At 38.4% G+C, this 22,845-nt stretch overlaps 1 protein-coding gene across 1 annotated transcript; it reads left to right on the top strand.

Annotated features, from left to right (window-relative positions):
- The first annotated feature begins 10,113 nt into the window (after window positions 1–10,113).
- On the top strand, window positions 10,114–11,371 carry LOC133179596 (uncharacterized). Its single transcript, XM_061314311.1, has 2 exons — window positions 10,114–10,735; window positions 11,052–11,371. Exons 1-2 carry the CDS (start codon window positions 10,114–10,116, stop codon window positions 11,369–11,371), a joined length of 942 nt encoding a protein of 313 aa, XP_061170295.1.
- Window positions 11,372–22,845: the final 11,474 nt, after the last annotated feature.

Genomic DNA, 22,845 nt, shown 5'->3' on the forward strand with positions numbered 1-22,845 from the left:
TTTATACAATAAAATACACTTATAAAATGTAACTTAAATTGGAACTTCAAAAGAAAGATGGTTGACATTAATTTAGGCAGAATTCGCAAGAGTCCAGACTTGCAGGGTGTCAAGGACCTTGACTCTCATGGTGGAGATCATAACCTTGATATTGCAAAAGAGTGATTGTTTGTATGTTGTTATACGTCCTTTCCGAGAATTTTTCACTCATATAGAGACGTCACCATATACCGCTGAAGGCCTTCATATTTTGACCTTTACTTGTCACTCAAGGCCATTGAGCAGTGAGGGATCTTTATCGTGCCAACGCCTGCCGTGACACGGGGCCCGGGTTTTTAAGGTCTCATCCGAAGGATCCGCAACTTTCACTTCAAAGTGCTGAGCGCATGGCGAAGGAATTTTTATCGACTTGGGTCAGTCAGTCGCAGCCGAGATTCGAACTCACGACCTCTCGGTCACGGAGCAAGCGCTCTACCGACTGAGCTACCGTGAACGGTACATTGCAAATGAAGATCTGGAAAAGTCATTCCTCAGTAGATCTTCTCTGTTCCTTCAGAGCAGAAGCTGCATTCAATGTATTTGGCCACCTGACACGCCCATCTTCAATCCAAACCCTAGGTATCGCAAACTCGAGTTCTTTTCTATCTTCCTTCCACATAGCCCTGGCCCACTTCTTATACTTCTTGCTCAAAAAAAAATAAACAATCACACGTACACTACTTTTTATCATCAAAACACAGGGTATCTACAATTTTTGAGCTTTGATCTTATGGGAGCTTTATTCTACAAAGACTTTATTATCAAGTTTAAAAGAATTTACAATGTAATTTTAAGGTGCCTAAACATTAGGCAATGAAAAGAATATCTAAAATGAAATTCATATTCTTAAGTACATTAACTAAATTTTACCTTAATATTGCCTTTTAATCCCATGCAGTAAAGGGAACATGGTATAATCTCTATTATCACGGTTATAGGGCAAACATGCAACTTTTCTATCTATATCATGCTTTTTTCTCCCCATGCTGTAGTGCTACGTTTCTAATGACAACATTTATAATTAAACCTCGTATAAATAATCACTAGTAAAATAGAATCTGATTGACTGAGAGAGTCACGTGACCGTCGTCTTGCCCTGCAACAAAACATCGTGTTACACGTTTGTGACATCACAATGCGGCGACTGAGATGATTACTACCGAGGTAGATTGTTGAAATATCGTTGATTGATTTTGTCTATTCACACGTGTATAATTACATATTTAGAATAGTGTTTTCAAAGCTAGGGATTTAATGTTATACTAATGTGGAAGTCGCACTGACTTGTCGCGAAGGTTTTTTTATGAAGCGCGGCTAGAGGTGTAACTTGCATCTGTGTCATATTGTTCTTATCAAATAATTACTTTATTCATTTGGTCTTTTTTTTATAATTCCTGTATTGTGTTTGATTCGGTATAATAAACAATTTATTACATGAATGTTGCGTTGCCCACGGGGAATATGATTTTTCATGGGCGAAGAAATTTTCATGTCTCCCTCACTTTCATGCAATAAATGTATATTAACTTTGATTCACAAGGGTTGGTGAATAATTTGTCTAGTTTATGTTGTGAAATGACTTTGCATTTTAGATCTCCATTTCCTTGTTTTTCTTGCAAAAAAGCAATTCAAATAAACGTAAATAAATTCCTTCTCCAGATCTTAATATGAAAAATCCTGCTTGAACAATGTCGGAATAAAAACTTGCTAAATTTCGTACTTATTACAGGAACTTGTGGACAGGACCCACTATAGAATAATTATAACGATTACTCATCAAGTATACCGCAGAAAAAATCAGGAAAAATATTTTTTTTTTAATTTTTAAATACAAACAACAATAAACAAACAACGCAGATCACAACAACAACATGTACGTTTTTCACTGCAAAAGTTGGGTAGAACCACTGCAGTCTGGAAGGAGCGGCCTTCGTTTTTGTTTTACATCCAAGGCCAATGGCAATCACAACCTCGCCATCACACGCAATCCACCTCGCCCGAGAGAGCACTCTCCCTCGCCACAAACTCTGCATTTTCCTGAGTCCATAACATGGACTCGGTCCTCCGACTGCCTGGCATCCTGTTTTTCTTACCGTGGGAAATGCCCAATGCGTTTATAAACAGGTAAAAACCACCATCTCACCATGCATTCGATCTGCCAGTTCTTTGACTCAAGGAGACAAAGAACCAGTATAAGAATGGACACACCGAAAAAGCCACTGATCACAGAAACTAATGCGGAAACTAATACAGTCATTTACAGTCACTGACGTCACCCAATAGGTTAACAAATTAACAAAGAGGTCACAGTCACTCACAGTCAATTGAGTCACAGTGACAACGTGAGTGAATGCACGTGATTAACATAGTCACGTGTTTATCAAGAGGCCCAAGGGCCTTAACGGACACCTGAGTATAATACAACAATTTAGAGAATCCATAGAGTATAAAATGAACTGAAAGGTGAAGCTTTGTTGCCCTACGGCTTAAAACTACTCATTAGAACTAAAAAAAAATCACGAAGTACTAAAAACAGTTTTTACATTACACAGCAGATAGTGTAAATCCATTTGTTCCTTGGGAGTAATGAGTGGACATGCATCGAGTTACAGATTAATTAATGAGTTCAATGTGGGAAGCTGTTAGGGCATCACTGATCAAGCAGGTCTTATCTATATCTCCTGGGAATTGGGCAGAAAGAAATAAAGATCTCTGTTGTCTAAGTCTCTTAATTGTAATTTATGTCTGTCAAAATACATAGTTACTGGAACCAGCCTTTTATTTTTAAATTGAGTTTAATATAAAGGCATTAAGATCAATTTGATTTTGTATAATTAATTATGACATTTTTTTTAAACAATCAATTTGCAGAGTGTCATGTCTCACAAATATGACAGATAGTTGCAAACTATTTTTTCAATGAAATAAAAACACTGTAATTATTAGTACTGATGTTTTAATAGGCTGCACCTTAGTTTCATTACTTTAAAAAATATATAATGAGTAATTAAATTTTCACTCTAAATTTTTAAGCAAATTGTGAACACCTCTCACATCTAGAAAACATTAGTGATTTAGTACCTACTCTGAAAAACCCAGAGGGGGTATTTGTCCCTTTTGAACAGTCCTAGTCGCCGACTATCGAAAAATTGTCGCCGAGGACCTAATGTCGGCGACAATCGATAGAAAATTTTAAAATTGTCGCTAATATTTTATCAAAATTGGAGGTGTAAAATCAGAGTCAGAGCTGATGTTAATGGTTTATTCGATCATGGAAGCGAGAAATGACAACAATGTCATAATTGAAAAGTTGTAGTTAAAGAATAAACTACTCAACATAAAAAGGGCTACTCTTGTAAATCAGCTGAAGGTATCTTAAGATCGATTCTCTTTTTTAACGTGAAAAAGAACACAAACCAAAGATACTGAGAGAGAGATAGTTTGGCGTTCATTTCCATAATCAATTGTTGAGCCATAATGTAAAAGAAGAAGAAAAAAGAGCTGGTAGATATCGTAGGTATGATTGCCTCCGAAAGTAGATAAAAACGGAATCGTCTGAATCATTTATATACGCAAAATTTGAAGTGTGTCATAAAAATGTCCACATTAATTAATGGAGAAACGAAAGACAAGTGCTATACTACTTTTAAAAATGTGTAACTACTAAATGTCACGATTTAAAAAAAAATGCTCTTAAATAATAATGGTGTAAGATTTGTTACGTCCAAGGACCCAAGAACGCTGCATATAATTCGGTCTTTTTTGTGTGCCTGCCATTGAGTAAATAAAAAGATGAAGATATTAAAAAAAAACACATAGATTTATTGAACATACAGGACAACAACGAACAAAAAACAATCGAGACAACAGAAATGAACAATGACATTAAACTTTTCACAATAAAAGGGGGGGGGGGGGTTGCCCGCAAAAAAAGTGTAAAAACAGATATTATCAGAAATAGGACTAGTAATTTCAATGATATAAACCACATAGATGTAAGAATAAACAAAAGGTCCGAATACAAAGGAGAATAATGTCACATTAATAAGAAATACAGTCGAAAATGGAAAGAACAGAGAATGTTGATTTCTTTTTAATAAAAAAATTAAATGAAATAAGTCTATTGTTTCTTGGCGAGCGAAGCACACGGGTATGGCGCAGGTCGGCATCCGTGGATTTCTCCGCGTTCTTCTCACTGCCTCCACCTCCATCTCCATTTCCTCCGTACGTACACGAAACATATAATACAAGGACATGGACAGGACAAAACCTGCAAAAATAGAAAAAGATGTAGATATATTAAAAAAAAATATCTACGGGACATATAAAAATGGAAGGGGAGACATGGAGTAAATATATATATATATATATATATATATATATATATATATATATATATATATATATATATATACAAAATAAAATCTAATTAAAAAAACCCACATATAACATGCATAAAAATATTTACCAAGAAAAAAGAAAACAGAAATAGACTTACCAGAAATAACAAGAATTGCTGCCGTGGACAAGGTGACCTCTCCTGAAGAAGAAAAAAAAAACCCTGAAATAAAATAGCAACCCTGAAAAAAATTAAGGAATAGGAATATAATGTAAAGAGAGTAATACCTGTACCCAACTCGTGTGTCCTGATCGTGGTGGTGTTCTTGCCCTCACCTTAAAAAAAGCTTAAACTTTATAAAAGGGGGAAGGGGGGAGTGGGAGAAGAGAAAAAAATATTTACCATAGCTGGTCGTGCCAGTTCTTTCGGAGGTTACGACCACAGGAGCTGTCCCAGCGCTAGCGTCCTCTGGTTATAAAAATGAAAGTAATTTAATACCTTACACAATTAGGATGTTAAATAATGTTGTAAATAATGAAAAAAAAATAACTTACTACGAGTGGTGACTTGAGGTTGAGTGTTTTTTTTCTAAAAGAGAGAGAAAGGGAAGTGTTACCTAAATATTCATGATAGATATACCCCCACCCCCAACCTAAGAGAGAGAGATATCTTACCAACAGAGGCCCGTTGGTCTCGTGAAAGATCCACTACAACTTATATATTTATTACAAACAACAGAGAGAGATAGGAGAGGAGAGAGAAAGAGTCCTCTTACCTTGACGAGGGTGTACCTGACCATGGATAACCACTGTCAGGTACCGGGAATCAAAACGTATCTCCCGGGTGTCGATGTCAAATTCACAGCCTGTCCCCCAGCCAAAAAAAAAAACGAATGCATTCACATTCACCTTTGCAATTCACGAAAAACTCCTCACCCTCACAACACACTGTAAAAGGTGTGCACTCTGGGGTGGCAGATAACACCCTAGAGAGCAGGAGACATAACAGAAACTGCTGCGATTATGTTCAACGCCATCTTGCAAAAGTACTAAGTTGACCTTTTTTTGACAAAGGGTAAGGGAGCGGCAACATCACAAGATGCAAGGCGCGCGCGAGACAGAGAGAGAGAGAGAGAGAGCACATCCACCCATTTTATCCCATTTGTTCAAGCTATCCCACTTTTTAATGATTTCGATATCAAAGGGGGGAGGAGGACAGGGCTTTCCTCCCCCATTTCTCTATGAATTCCATTCCCAAAAAGGGGGAAGGTGGGTACGGCAGCGATATATATATGACCAACCAGATCCAGGATCCGATTCCTTGAAAACTGAAGAGGTTGCAGAATCAACAAAAAGTCAACACTTGGAAGAAAATATTCACAGGAAGATTAACATGACGGAAAAAGGTTTAGAACAGTTTGAAAGTTTGTGTAATTCTCATATCAGACAAATAGAAATGATATGGAGTGTACTTGAGATTATAATAAAGATTATAAACAACAAGTCTGTGAGCCAATGCTCACTAATAATACCCCCGCTCTGATGTGAATACACAAGTTCAGTTATGGACAAACACAGTAATAATCAGGAAATTGACATCGGATTTGTAAAAACTGAATCCCAACATATGGCATGCTTAAACAAAGATTGTGCTAAAATTTCAAGCATCTGCGATGATTAGTTGCTGAGAAAACTACGACCAAAATTTGCTACGTATGGTATGGACAAACGCACGGATAAACAGGAAGTTGACATCGTATTTGTTCCAAAAATGAATCCCATTATATGGCAAGGCTTAACAAAGATTGTGCTAAGATTTCAAGCATCTGCAATGAGTAGTTGTTGAGAAAACTACGACCAAAATTTGTTATGTGTGGTACGGACAGACGCACGGATAAACAGGAAGTTGACATCGGATTAGTACAAAAAAGAATCCCACCATATGGCATGCCTAAACAAAGATTGTGCTAAAATTCCAAGCATCTGCGATGAGTAGTTGCTGAGAAAACCACTACCAGAGTTTGTTATGTGTGGTACGGACAGACGCACAGATAAACAGGAAGTTGACATTGGATTAGTACAAAAATGAATCCCACCATATGGCATGCCTAAACAAAGATTGTGCTAAAATTTCAAGCATCTGCGATGAGTAGTTGCTGAGAAAACCACTACCAGAGTTTGTTATGTGTGGTACGGACAGACGCACGGATAAACAGGAAGTTGACATCCGATTCGTACAAAAATGAATCCCACCATATGGCATGCCTAAACAAAGATTGTGCTAAAATTTCAAGCATCTGCAATGAGTAGTTCCTGAGAAAACTGCAACCAAAATTTGTTACGGACAGACAGACACACAGACAGACAGAAAGACAGACACAAATGGGTAAAATAGTATACCCCCCTCTCCTTCGGAGCGGGGGTATAAAAGAGTGTGCAAGAAACATCAAGGAAATCATGCACAATAGAAGAACTTGCCGGTTTATACAATGATATAAAAAAACGTTACCAAGCTAGAATCACAATGCACAAGCTACCTGGACTTCTTGAACAGACAACGTTCTGACCACAGTGACCAAGAAATGGAACGTTTTAACATGACTTTACGAGGCTACAGAATACTGCTGAACCTGAACATCCAAGATCTTCAATTTCAAGAAAATGCGTCACAAGTCTCACGATCTCGAAATCTTCCAGCCGCAGTCTGACATCTATTGCCACCAAGAAGCGAGCAAAAGCTGAGGCCCTGAAGGCTTCCTTAAAGTTTGCAGAAGATCTGGCAAAATTAGAGAGGAAACAAGCAGAGCTATCTCTACAACATGCCATCACAGAAAAGGAAAGTGCCTTAGTGAACACAGAAATGACATTGTTGAACTTAAAAAGGGAAGCTCTTGAAACTGAAGCCAACATTTTAGAAGAAGGTGAAGAAAGCGATTCTATGAAATCCGCCCTCAAGAGTTTAGAACAGGAAGTAACGGCAGACAGAACAACTGCATATGTAGAAAATACTCCACCATCCATTATATTTTCTGATCAGCCCAGGACAATTTTTCAAGAAGCATTTGTTATTTCCCAGGCTCCTCCACTTGAGCTTTCACCAACATCAAGCCAAAGTACGCAAGTACCGACAAGCTAAAGTACACAAGTACCGACAAGCCAAAGTACACAAGTATCTACCATGCAAAGCACTCAAATTTTTCCAGAAGTGGGAACAACATCAACATCTGTTTCAGACTTCACCAGATACTTATTAAAGAAACAGTTATTATTGTCCCGTTTAACAAACTTTAACGACAAACCCGAGTTTTACCCCACATGGAAAAACAGTTTCAAAGCAATTATGCATGAACTACAAGCTTCACCAATCGAGGAGATGGATCTTCTCGTAAAATGGACAGGCCCCTTGCCGAAACGCCATGTCCTAAATTTCAAGGCTGCCAAATCTAATAATCCAATTCAAGCATTGACAAGGAGTTGGAACCGTCTTGGCGAAAGGTATGGGTGTCCGGAAATGATGGAAGCAGCTTTGAAGTCTAAGTTAGCCTCATTTCCAACTTTGACCAACAAGGATCTTAATCGCCTTTATGATTTGTCAGACATTTTAGATGAAATTGAAGCTGCAAAGGACACAATATTCATGCCTTCTTTCATATTTTGATTGCTCTACTGGCATAACCCCAATAGTCAAGAAGCTCCCGAGTGATCTTCAAGGAAAATGGACTTCTGTAGCCGTGAAACACATGACAGCAAATGGAGGGCCCTCCCTTCAAGGTTTTTGCAGAATTCCTTCGCGAACAGTCGAGAATCAGGAACAACCCATCTTTTGCCTATGGTGTTGAAACAAGAGGAGACGGACAAACCAAGAACAGATTGATAAATGTTTCCTCCAGGAAAACTAAGGTTTTACAATCCACAAGAGAAAACACCTCAGACAGGAAGTGCCCCCCTACATCACATCTTTCACTCCTTGAATAAGTGAAAGGGATTCAGACAAAAATCCTTGGAAGAAAGAAAGAAATTTTTGAAAGAGAACAATATATGTTTTCGTTGTTGTGACTCTAATTCCCACAAGATGCGTGAATGTAGAGCGACGGTAAAGTGCGAAGATTGTGACAGTTTGACCCATCCTACAGCACTTCATGTGGAGATTCAAAACAGGAGGCAGTATGGCGGGGAGCCGCATAATTCATCAGAGGATGTCAGCTCTGCATGTACACAGATTTGTAAAAGACAGTTTGGTGGCAAGTCTTGTTCAAGAACAGTGCTTGTGCGTGTATTCCCACGTGGAAAACCTCAGCTAGCAGTCAACATGTATGCTGTCATAAATGATCAATCAAATCGTTCACTTGCTAGCCCAAGATTCTTTACCTATTTTGATTGTGGTAGTGATGCCATAACTTACACTGTCATCTTGTGGTGGTACTATACAAGCATGTGGGAGAAAAGCAGAATGATTTGTTGCCGAATCATTAGACCATAATTGTACCCTGAATTTTCCATCTCTCATCGAGTGTCAGTAAGTTCCTTGTGTACTTGAAGAAATTCCTACACCAGAAGTGGCCTCACACTACAGTCATCTCGCCGACATAGCAAACATTATACCGCCATTGGATCCAGATGCGGAGATATTGTTACTTCTAGGAAGAGATGTGGTAAAAGCACATCATGTGCTTGATCAACGTTATAGGACAAGGGAATCAACCCTACGGACAGAAACTGCATATAGGATGGACTATACAGTAATAGGAGAGACCTGCCTTGGCAAGACGCATGCACCTACCCACATCACAACTTACAAGACTCATTTCTTGGGATCAGGTCGAGTATCCTATCTTCCACCATGCACAAATGAGTTCAAGATAAGCGAAAAAAGTGTGTCGTATGGCTTTGATGCAGCAAAACTTCGAGATAATGGACAAAGAATTCCACCAGAATGAAAATGGATATTGGACAGCTACACTCCGATTTAGGCAACCCTGTTTAAAGCTTCCAAACAACAGAAGTCTTGCATTGAGGAGAGCCAAAGCTTTAAAAGTTAGTTTACAAAAAGACACAGTGAAAAAGGAACATTTTCCTACCTTTATGGATGAACTTATTAAGAACGGACATGCAGAAATTGCTCCTCCTTTATCTCATGAGGATGAATGCTGGTACTTACCTATATTTGGGATATACCATCCTAAAAAGCCCAACCAGTTGAGAGCAGTCTTTGACTCTTCAGCCAAGTATGGAGGGACTTTTTTAATGATGCCTTGCTTATTGGTCCCGATCTCACAAACAGCCTGTTAGGAGTTTTGATGAGATTCCGCCAAGAGCCTGTTGCAGTTATGGGTGACATACAGCAAATGTTTTATTGCTTCAAAGTGCACGAAGACCATCGCAATTTTCTGAGATTTTTCTGGTTTCGCGACAATGATCCAGCTCAGCCTATGATAGATTATCGTATGAAGGTACAAGTGTTCGGCAACTGACCGTGTCCAGCAGTTGCCACATATGGGCTTCGTAGGGCAGCACTCATGGCAGAACCAGATTTCGGTATAGATGTGACACACTTTGTGTTGAACAATTTCTATGTAGATGATGGACTTGCTTCCTCACCCACATCATCAGAGGCTATAGATGTCATGAAGAAGACGCAGGCAGCTTAGGCAAAAGGTGGGCATACACTTTCACAAGATCGCTTCGAACCAAAATTAAGTCCTAAGTGCCTTCTCGCCAGAAGATCTCACAAAAGACATGAAAGACCTAGAATTTGGAATTGATCTGCTTCCAAATCAGCGCAGTTTGGGCCTTAACTGGAACTTGGAAACTGACACCTTCTTCTTTGAGGTTATGACTAAAGATAAATCATTTACCAGAAGAGGCATACTGTCATGCATTAACAGCATATTTGATCCTCTGGGATTCTTAGCCCCTGTCGTCATACAAGGAAAGAACATATTGAGGAACTTGGTTCTTGGCACTAAAGAATGGGATGAACCCCTGTCTGAAGATCAACTAGATACTTGGAGACATTGGAGAGACTCTTTAATTAAATTAGAAGATCTACATATATCTCGCAACTACTTCCCCGAGTCCCTAAAACGTTGTAAAGAAAAACGTATACATGTGTTTTGTGACGCCTCAGAATTTGCCATTGCTGCAGCTGGCTATATCATGACAACTTCCTCAGAAAGCAAGTGTCACACTGGATTTGTTTTAGGAAAGGCAAAACTCACTCCAACACATGGCCATTCTATACCAAGATTGGAACTATGTGCTGCGGTGCTTGCAGTCGAGGTTGGATGCTCTATTGCAGATCATTTGTCTCTACAAATCACAGACTTTAAGTTTTATTCTGACAGCAAGGTTGTGTTAGGTTAGATTTTCAACACAACACGACGATTTTACACTTATGTAACAAATCGTATCTCCTACATCAGGAAAATGACCAGACCTGAGCAGTGGGCTTTCATACCAACTGAACAGAACCCGGCAAATCAAGCTACACGACCACTGCCAGCTCATCATTTGAAAGACGGCACATGATTGAATGGACCAACTTACCTGTCTCAGCAAAGTGAGAGTAAACAGCAAGACTTTGAGATAGTGAATCCAGATGGTGATAGAGAAGTAAGGCCTGATGTTACTTGTAAGAAAACCAACACGTTGCTTTCATTGCTCTGATCTCGCAGATTCTCGAAGTTTTCTACATGGAAAATTCTTGTGCGTACGGGTTGCATTTCTGCAACATGTAACAAGATCATTCGCTGGACTGAGTGGATGTAGTGGTTGGCATTACTGCACCAAATCACGAATTGTTGAGGCATTTCAAGAAGCAGAGAAATTCATTGTCAGGACTGTTCAACAAGAAGTTTTTACAGAAGAAATTGATTATCTCATGCAAAACAAAGCATTACCTGAGTCAAGCTCTTTGCTATCCTTGGATGTTTTCCTTGACCCAGATGGCATTCCCAGAGTTGGAGGACGCCTTAACAGAAGTAACATGCCATGATCCGAGATAAACCCTATTGTGGTCCCAGGAAAGCATCACATAGCTACTCTTCTTGTTAGGCATTTCCATGACATTGCTTAGCATCAAGGCAGACATATTACTTCAGGAACCATAAGAAGTGCAGTGACGCAGTGGTTAGAGCGTTCGCTCTAGAGTCGCGGAGTAAGGAGTCGATCCTTACGTCGCGGGTTCGAATCCCACTGTGGGACGTGGAGACCGGTCCTTCAGATGAGACCGTATAAACCGAGGTCCCGTGTCGCAGTAGGTGCTGGCACGAAAAAGATTCCTCACTGCTCAATGGCCCTAAGTGCCGAGTATAGGTCAAAATTTGTAGCTCTCCACCGGCAAGTGATTGCGTCTCCATATGAGTGAAAATTTTTCGAGAGGGACGTTAAACAACAAACAAACAAACCAACCCACATTTTATCAATAGTAAAATGCTTTTAATACTCGACAATATCGATGAGAAGAAAACATCAGTCATCATTTCTATACAGGACTTGAAAGATTTTAAATTAAACGAAATAAAAATAAATGTCGAGGGGGTCAGATAAAATGTTCTCATCGTTTTGTATATTTTATAAACGAATTATATTAACGATGTTGGTGAGCATTGCACTATTGATAAAATGTGAGTTTGACATTTTATTTGCTTTGCAAGTATCGAAAATCAACCCGAGAATGTCGCCTCTGGTTGGAGGCTGCGAATTCCCAGTTTTTGTAAGGGCGCCGGTTCTCACGTTTTCCTGGCACGTAAAATATAAAAATAGTAAAAAGGCCAGGAAAACATTAGATATTTCGGACCATCTCCAACGAAGTATATGCCATCATATGCGCCAACGACACCATACAGGTTGACATACGACGTACGATTTCATTCTGGAAAACCGGGGAACGAAGGAATTACTTTCAGTAAAACAGTGGCAGTACCTAAAAACATCTTTAGATCATATGGATGGTGTATCTATTTTAAAAGCACATAATCATATATAAAGTGTTGCAGGAATAAAATGTAGAATTGTCAAAGAAGAGGGACTATGGACAAGATAGTGAAATTTTCAGACAAAAAAAAAAAGATCATCCTTATTCCGAAGGAGTCTACAGTCACTGACGTCATGGGGGAGTCTACAGTCAAGGGAGAGGCTACAGTTACGAGCCACGTGACTTAAAACATATATGAACTTGTAACATTTTGAAAATGTTCATCAGTCTTGAGCAAATCTCAGATAGTTCCTTGTCGTCAACAAAAATGGAGCAAAAACATCAAGACGTGATTAAGGCAAACTACTCGAAATTGGTGAAGAAGATGATGGCTGTTCCTGTTGCGGGACATCTTTTCGCCTCAAACATAATTACATATGAAATGAGACAACAGATAGACGCTGAGAAAACCAGCTTTGACAAAAACAGGTCAAAAACGGCCATTACTACGGGTCATAACTTAACCTTAACTAGTCTTCCAGAGTTGGACACTAGTGTTTTACATTTCTGTAGTGCATTTTCAGGGAGTCTATAAAATTCTCAGTGAACCCTTTTTGTCGTGGCCCTGGAATGTAGCCAAAATATCTTGGGTTGTTTCTTTGAGGTTTAAAACATAGACTATTTTTGCTAGTTGTGTCCTAAGTTTAGTTGAACTAATGGTATTCGGATTTTCTAATCCTGCCTCCTTTGCAAATCTTCCGATGAAAACAGTCCCTCTATATGGCTTTGTGCAAGGTCCAGTTCTGTAGAAATAAATGGTTGGGTTACAATTGCTTTTTCTCTAGTTTGTTTGTATGTTGTTTTAAGTCCCTCTCGAGAATTTTTCACTCATATGGAGACGGCACCACTTGCCGGTGGAGAGCTGCAAATTTTGTCCTATACTTGGCACTTACGGCCATTGAGCAGTGAGGGATCTTTTTCGTGCCAGCACCTACTGCGACACGGGACCTCGGTTTATACGGTCTCATCCGAAGGACCGGTCTCCACGTCCCACAGTGGGATTCGAACCCGCGACGTAAGGATCAACTCCTTACTTCGCGATTCTAGAGCATACGCTCTAACCACTGCGCCACGCGGGTGACCTTTTTCTCTAAAACAGGCGAGGACGTTGATGCATTCCTTTACGGATGCTGTAAATAAAACGGGAAATTTTCTCCTTCTTTTTCCCTTTATCTCCACTCTTAAATGTGAATGACAGAGAGTCTTCTTGAAAATCGGAACCACACCATCTGGTTTTCCACTGCCTGTCATTAAAGTCATCCGCTCTGTTTCTCCGCTTATTATGAAAGTTTAAAGTTCAACTGAGGGTCAGATTTACAAAAAAATCTTGTATGCTTCTTCACTAATCACAGTTTCACAGGCTCCAGTAACAAACTCCATGGACTGGTCAACTCATTCAAGTTTAAGGACACAGAGTAGGGTGGTTTTTTGCCCGTCTCCACCATATGATACAATGTATACTCAGAGTGGTCTTCCTCATCATCAGGTGTATTACCCACATTGTGCACATTTTCTGTTCTGAAATGACATGTTACTCCAAACAAAGGACCTCTTGAGACTAATATTGTTTTTTCTGTTCTTTATGTATTTGAGGCACATTGTGTGCTGAGATTCCTGTGATTTGTCACAAACACTCACTTTGTTAAATTTCTATGTGTGTGCTGTTCCACTTTTTAGGTCCGCGCGGTTTCCATTGATATTGCAATACCGTAAAGGTTTCCGCAAAGTTTCAGTACAGAAACTTGAAGTTTCATCAAGAATGATATTTGTTGCAGAGACTTGAGTAGATGCGTCACTCTTTCTCGGAAGGTGGCCCAAGTCAGATGAAGGGGGATGTCTGCATGGATGATTCCTGCATCGGGCGATATATTCAGGATCAGGGATAATTGTGCTTTTAAGGCTTTAGTATATTCTATTCATTTCTAGTTGCCCAAGAAAGTGTACGTTCAGGCAACTTCTTTGCTTTTTAGAATTAATCTTTTCAAGAGGCAGGCCAGGAAATCATTCCTTGTCTTGCTAGAGGCACTAGCGAAGATGACGCGAGGCTCATTGGCAACATGGATGGATGTTTCTTCTGGGCTAGACTCGCACTTGTGTAATACATAACCTGGTGAAGATTTGGAAGTCTCAGGCGCGAAATGAACAACAGAAGCAACTGGAACTGGGTCATTCGACAGCTGATGTGTTTCGAGGGGGAACTGAAATTGTTATTGATAACAAGTTCCTTTCCTATTACAGCTCGATCCTCAGTTCTTTTCGAAACACTCAGCGTCACATGCACTTTTTTCATGTTCTTAGCCATAAGAAATCTCTTGATTTTGTATTTCTTTAAGAGAAATTTGCAAAAGGTCCCTTTGTCTTATACTGGGATGAACATCTATCAGAAATAACCAGTTTCACAAGTGCTGAATATAGCTAATCCTGAATGTGATTATCTACATTTGAGGAAGTCACCCGCGTGGCGCAGTGGATAGAGCGTCTGTTGGTTCCAATCCCATTGCGGGACGTGGATACCAGTCCTTCGGATAAGACCGTATAAACCAAAGTCTCTTTTCGCAGTAGGTGCTGGTACGAAAAAGATTCCTCACTGCTCAATGGCCGTGAGTGCCGAGTATAGGTCAAAATGTGCAGCTCTGCACCGGCAATTAGTGGTATCATCATATGAGTGAAAAATTCTAGAGTTACAACAAATAAATATTAAGTAGTCGTTACTAAATACAGTTTACTCAAATTGCCATATTCGCTTCTATGGATTAAATTCAGAAATTATGTAAAATGGATATCACAAGGAAAACTATACTTACCTTATATACTAAATTATCCATGCTGAAGAGGCAAAATGGCCGTAGCTTGTGTTTTGTTTTCTAGATACCACGTTCTTTAATTTCAGGGCTATTGTTGTTTATTTTTTCATTTCTCCTCTTTCTTTGATTTTTGACGGATAATCAGATAACTTCCTTTATAGTCAACGTGTACATTTGTACTAACTCCTAGTTCACTCGCCATCAAACACCTGCTTTAGTATCATATTAGCATGATACTAAAGCAGGTGTTTGATGGCGAGTGAACTAGGAGTTAGTACAAATGTACACGTTGACTATAAAGGAAGTTATCTGATTATCCGTCAAAAATCAAAGAAAGAGGAGAAATGAAAAAATAAACAACAATAGCCCTGAAATTAAAGAACGTGGTATCTAGAAAATCCGCCCCACAAAAGGAATTGGACCCCCCTCCCCCCCCCCCCCCAAAAAAAAAAAAACCGCGAGAGAACTTTAACTTTAGTAATGAACAAGAGGCAGAAATTGTAGATTGGCTGAAGAAACACCCTATATTTTACAACAGATTCAAAAGAATACAGCGAGACACAAAAGAGGAGCGCCTTTGGCACGAGAAGGATCACCAAATGGATGTTCCAGGCATGAATTTTACATGGAATTATTTTGATAAAATTATAACTCTTATCTTAGATTTTTTGGTTAATTTACATACCTTTGTTTTCTTTTAAGTGGAAGATTCACAAATCTGGTATAAAAGCATGCGCAGAATTATCGTAGTAATTTTTTTTTTCGAATGGTATAATAAAAACCTCGTCGTGTCCCCCCCCCCCCCCCGACAATTGTCCCAACAATTAGTAAACGTTGGCTCCCTGTCACTATTAAAGTATTGAATCCTCATTGGTGCCCAGCACTATTGGCAAGGTGAAGTGTCCAAGGGTATTGCCAATATAATTTTCGAAACCATGAAAACTAAGAAGGCTTTTATGTACATCTCACCTTCCAGTCGCGGTTCACCGTTCACGGTAGCTCAGTCGGTAGAGCTCTCGCTCCGTGATCGGGAGGACGTGAGTTCGAATCTCGGCCGGTACTGACCTAAGTCGATTAAAAATGGGTAGCAACTGTTCCTTCGCCACGCCCTCGGCACTATAAAGTGAAAGTTTCGGGACCTTCGGATGAGACCTTAAAAACCGAGGTCCCGTGTCACGGCAGGAGTTGGCACGATAAAGATCCCTCACTGCTCAATGGCCCTGAGTGTCGAGTAAAGGTCAAAATTTGAAGGCCTTCACCGGTATATGGTGACGTCTCTATATGAGTGAAAAATTCTCTGCAGATGGTTACATTGACAATGTCTAGTGAAGTATAATTTCATAGTGTATGAACGTGATGAAAAGGATATTATTACCTATCAGATTGGGCATATTGAAATATAATAAATGAAGTTACTTAACCTAGATGTATATAAGTGTAGCATACATCTCTTTTCAACATGTTTTCTGTAAAGGGAGGAGGAGAGAGTGGGATAAATCATTGAATTTACTATAATTACATACAACGGATCACAATGTATTTTGTCAATTTTTCATACATGCAGTTGCATGTCATGTCTGATGGTTGAAAGCGTTTTTGAAACCACCAAAAACAAATCGTCTTGGCTTTCTTAAGTCTGTAAAGAATAAAAACAAAAAGTATGTAAGTTACAAAATAAAATTTTTAATTAAGTCTTTTCCATTTTTCAAGTGTTGGCAGAATTGTCTGCAAACACAAATTTACATGAAAGGCAGACTGGTATTGAAAATAGTGTACAGGTTATCAAAAATGTAAACAGGAATCTTTTAAAGATTTCAACAATTAAAAATGCAATTAGTTAACTATAAGGACAGGCTGCAAAAAAGAAGACTGAAATGTCACCAATGGAATCTATATCTACTCTAAAATAACATCTACACAAAAAACTTATAACAATACTGTTGACAAGAGTACATGAATTGCCACTTGCACAGGAAATGCCTACTGTCAAAATTATCAAGACTTTAACTGTATTTCTAACAAAGAATACTTAAACATATGTTGAAGTTCACAGGAATTTTTCTTTCCACAAGCATTGAAGCCCAGTAGATAAAAATCTAACTGACATACAAAATAACACGGATAGACTAGATCTAAACAAAGTGAGATTAGAAGTACTAAAAAGTAAAAACAATAAATTAGATGTGGTACTGATGTACACACACAAACTATAAAAATACAATATAAAACTTTGTGATGTTCAGAAACACCAAAACAAATCCCAGGAATATCACTGTGTTTCTGATGTGGATTTGATTAAAAAATAATGACACATAGGTTTTCTACAGAGTTAATCTTGCTGAAATCTCATATCGGATATAAATATATATGTACTTAGCAACACTTTTAAAACTGAAATTGTTTGATAGAATAGTTTATAATAATGAGTATGGTTAATTACCTTCATGGAAGTAAGGGTATCAAGGCATTAAAACTGTAAATGAACTATACGTGTATTTAAAAATCAATGTACATATGCCCATATGTTATATATTTGTAATCAGTTTTCCAGTTCACTTGAAGAGACAGTCACAACTGTATACAGATTGGAGAGAAAAACACCTTAGAAAATGACTATGAATCTGCAATCAATCAGTTATTAGGAAGTTATAAGGAAAGACGAGTCATTCCTTCAATATCTGATTTTGTATTTCTGTAATGTATCAAAAATTAAAAAAAAAATATCTTATGATTTCTAAATTCCTTTCAATAATGTCTTAAAAATATAAACACCAAACATTGTGATTTAAGAAATTTGAGTAATATCCAATAGGACTAGATAGGAAAACCATCCTCTGGTATTTAGCACTAATGCCTGGTAATGTATTTCTGTTTTGTGTGTGTGTGTGTGTGTGTGAAGAAAATTATTAAAGTAGCAAGATGTCAATCACAAAATCTTACTGAAATTTATACAATATCAAGAAAGTCTTGTCTGACCTTAATTCTAATAACAGAGGCTCTTTCATTTATCTCTTGTGTGTCTTTTTGATTGACCTGTTGTGAGCTGGGTCTTTTTCTTTGAGTTACTGCAGTAGTGTCTTGTTCTAAAGATTGCGTGGGCTCCTGTGAACAGCTTGTATTACTGTTGGCTACCACGGACAATTTGGATGGTGTAGTTGAGAACCTTGACGGCAGCCTCACTTCAAGAGTTAGTGAGAACATTAGTTCTTCTAGCAGTTCTGTGTTACACTTTTTTTTTCCAATGGAGACAAAGAAATATTTCGCCACATCGTTGCCACAATTAACATGGTGGGGTTGTTTTCTGTTTTAGTTTCATTGTGTAAAATGCTGGTGTAGTTGTGCGTTGCCTCATCTGGCAGTTGGGACATTTGAATGATGTGCCTGTTTGCAAGTCATCTGGGATGTTTACCTTGCAATTTTGGCAAGTTTTGTTAATTTGAATAAGGACCGAAGATGGGTTGCCGACGTGAACGATTTCCTGACTCTGAGGTTTCTTAACTTCTCCCAAGTCAGTAATACTGGATATAGCTGTTTTGGGGGTAGTTGAGAGATACTTCACTCCATCAAATTCTTTCACAGTCACATTTTTGAACATGCAACATTGACCATGTGCAACAGATTTAATGTGGCTCTCCCACAGATAAAGTCTACACGTGTCTGTTGTGTCCCTAACACTTGCATTAGCAAGAATATAATTCACTGCTTTTGTGGTGATATTTCTTTGCTCATCGATCTCCAATACTTTATTTTACAGTTAATTATGTCATTACTGGTATGATTTGATTTAAACAAAAAGATTTGTTACTTCTCTCCTTATTATACCCCCGCTCCGAAGAAGAGGGGGGTATACTGGTTTACCCTTGTGTGTCTGTCCGTCTCTGTGTGTGTATGTCCGTCTGTCTGTCCGTAACAAATTTTGGTCGCAGTTTTCTCAGCAATTACTCATTGCTGATGCTTGAAATTTTAGCACACTCTTTGTTTAGGCATGGCATATGGTGGGATTAATTTTTGTGAGAATCCTACGTCAACTTCCTGTTTATCCATGCGTCTGTCCGTATCATACATAACACATTTTGGTCGCAGTTTTCTCAGCAATTACTCATCGCTGATTCTTGAAATTTTAGCACACTCTTTGTTTAGGCATGCCATATGGTGGGATTCATTTTTCTGAGAGTCCGACGTCAACTTCCTGTTTATCCGTGCGTCTGTCCGTACCATACATTACAAATTTTGGTTGCAGATTTCTCAGCAACTACTTGTTGCAGATGCTTGAAAGTTTAGCACACTCATTGTTTAGGCATGTCATATGGTGGGATTCATTTTTGTATGAATCTGATGTCAACTTCTTCTTTATCCCTGTGTTTGTCCAAAAATGAACTTGTGTATTCACATCAGAGCGGGGGTATTATTAGTTAGCATTGGTTCACACTTCTTGTTTGTACTATATATTTATGTAAAAATCATAAAAGAACATGGAATAAATTTGTAAGAAAAATTTTTTTTAACCAATGACAATAAAATTTACTTACAACTGTGTTCACAGATTTTGACAAGGTACTTGTAAGCGTCTGGTCTTTCACGTTTTCACTAGCTGGTACAGAGAACTCGAAGTCAACTTTTGCACTATCTAGTTGCGTGGACTTGTTACATTTTACACTAATATAGCAAGTTTAATAAGTATAAGTTTTATAGGTATAAGTAAATGGCTGTTTCACGTATTGTTTAACTTTATAATTTCAATCTCACTTCAATTCATCAATTAAGATTCAATCGTAATGATTATAGGAATAATTGGAAAAAATACAACCAGTAACCACAAACACGAATGTAATGCAGAGTTTAAGATTTTTAATGATCCTATGAAACTGGATTTAAATGAGGAAGTGTAAAATTGAAAGGATATTGTGGTGTTGAAAAAGAAAACGATATAAACTTACTGAGCGCTCTAGACACGTTTTTCATCAATACGGCTTTCTTGGTGTCTTGTGCTTGGGAGAAAGAGTGTTCTTTTCTCTGGTGAAAAGTTCACAACGTCTACAAACGTATTACTGTCTGTATGTAGAACACAGTTGAAGTAAGTTTCATTTGACCTCGAGGATGTTTTCGAAGGAGACACACTGTGCACATAACCTCACACTGAGTTTTTTTCTGGATCGGATTCGCCCATTGTTTTCTTTTCCATTTCAGCCATTGTGTTTACAAAAGTAACGGGAAAATGTTTGATGCAGTCTAAAAACGCTTGGACTTGAAGCAGTGTTTTTCGTGAATTCAAACATTTTGCAGACTAAGCTTTTCGAATTATGTCCCTTGGTTCTAAATGTCTCCGCTAGGATAACGAAGTTGGTTCCCTGTCCCTTGATTCCAAGAAAAGGTCCATTTAAATTGTCAGAGAACAGGAATAACAAAGATGAGAAAAAAATATTTTACCAATAAAAGTCCTCATTTTACTTCTGTAAAGATTAAAAAAAAAATAATCGAGATAAGTAACGCACAGGTCACGTGCTACCAGTGTTAGCTTGACTTCATACGAAGGCTCTCTAGAATGCGTAAATCCGGAATTTGTATGCCTCTATTCACTGAAAGGTCTAAGACTTATTTATTCAATTTGCAAATAAAGAAACTAGATTTATTTTTGTTATGGAAATAAACTTACGATATATTGATGGTATTAAATGTGTTAGACTAATAATGCGATATTATCAACTACTTGAAGGCATGCGAATAATTGCTTTGCGTATATTAACGTCATCGGCAAGTGCGCGCCACCAACAAGTGAAATCTGCAACTATCAAGATACGATAAATTTTGATATTGGATTTAAAAGTCTTAGATCTAATATGATGTATCCATTATGATGATTATATGTAGCGGTTAATGTGCATATATGTGTATTGACACTAAAAACTAAATAAATTCTAAAGCTATGAAGAATGAGATAGATTGAATGCACTCTTTCACAAGGTTTTTTTTTTTGGATGATTCTTGGACCAGTAACTGTTCATTATCAAGTACCTTGTGATATAGATTAGCTCTTTGTTTGGTTTTCTTATATGAAAATAAAATGGTGTGATTTCCATACAGGCAAAAACATAGGCAGTGATAGGCGCTTAATTGGTTTCAATATGTTATCTAACATTTGTTTTTCTAGATGTGTCTGAATACACTCATTTAATAAAAATTAAAAAACAAAAGCTGACATTAGCACGTTTGAAAAATATCACAAGGCCGTAACTAGACTCAAATTTTTAATGAGGCAATGTTCTTAAGGAGAGGGAGAGTTCCCAGAATCTAGGTATTAGTAAATTGAGACAATCTCCGAAAGTTTTTATGTTTTGAATTGTCGCCTGCATGGCGCAGAACATTTGCTGCAGAGTAAGGAGTTAATCCTTACATCGCAGGTTCGAATCCCACTGCGGGATGTGGTTCTTCGGATGAGACTATAAAACTTGAGGTACATCTTTGTAGTATAAAAGTCTGCTGGCACGAAAAAAAAACCCCTTGTTACTCAATAACCCTGAGTGCTGAGAGCAGCTCTAAAATTTACAGCCCAAGTAGTGGCGTTTCAATATGAATGAAAAATTCTCGAAGGGGGTGTTTAAAAAAAAAGTTTTGAATTATTATTTTTTTTTACATGCATTCTAAACGATAATGAAGCACCTGATAAAATGATCAATTTACAGAAATTGAAACAAAAGTATAATGCATTAATTAGGGCCCCACTCTGCGGGCGCCCTATAGTGATCAGTCTGTCCGTCCGAGATCTCTTGTCCGGAGCATATCTTCTCTCTCCTTGGCCCAATGTGGCTCATACTTCACCCACAGAGTGTCTTTGGGTAAAGGGTGTACAGTGACCTTGAACCATGTTTCTAGGTCTAAGGTCAAGGTCATAACAGAATTATATGAAAAATCCTTGTTCGGAGCATATCTTCTCTCCTCTTGGTCCAGTGTGACTCGTACTTCACTCACACAGTGCCACTGGTCAATGGATGTGCAATGACCTTGAACGAAGTTTCTAGGTCAAGGGTCAAGGTCAAAAATAGCCTCTCTGTTTAAATTCTTGTCCGGAGCATATCTTTTCTCTCTCCTTGGCCCAATCTGGCTCATACTTCACCCACAGAGTGTCATTGGGTAAAGGGTGTGCAGTGACCTTGAACCATGTTTCTAGGTCTAAGGTCAAGGTCATAACAGAATTATATGAAAAATCCTTGTCCGGAGCATATCTTCTCTCCTCTTGGTCCAGTGTGACTCATACTTCACTCACAGAGTGCCACTGGTCAATGGATGTGCAGTGACCTTGAACAAAGTTTCTAGGTCAAGGGTCAAGGTCAAAAATAGCCTCTCTGGTTAAATTCTTGTTCGGAGCATATTTTCTCTCTCCTTGGCCCAATCTGGCTCATAGTTCACCCACAGAGTGTCTTTGGGTAAAGGGCATGCAGTGACCTTGAACCATGTTTCTAGGTCTAAGGTCAAGGTCATAGAAGAATTATATATATGAAAAATCCTTGTCCGGAGCATATCTTCTCTCCTCTTGGTCTAGTGTGGCTCATACTTCACTCACAGAGTGCCACTGGTCAATGGATGTGCAGTGATCTTGAACGAAGTTTCTAGGTCAAGGGTCAAGGTCAAAAATAGCCTCTCTGTTTAAAATCTTTGTTTGGTGCATGGTTTCTTTCTCTTATTAGTCTAGTT

Source organism: Saccostrea echinata, unplaced genomic scaffold (assembly GCF_033153115.1).
Source record: "Saccostrea echinata isolate AGI-Se365-2 ecotype Australia unplaced genomic scaffold, CSIRO_AGI_Sech_v1 ptg000005l, whole genome shotgun sequence".
Classification (NCBI taxonomy): Eukaryota; Metazoa; Mollusca; class Bivalvia; order Ostreida; family Ostreidae; genus Saccostrea; species Saccostrea echinata.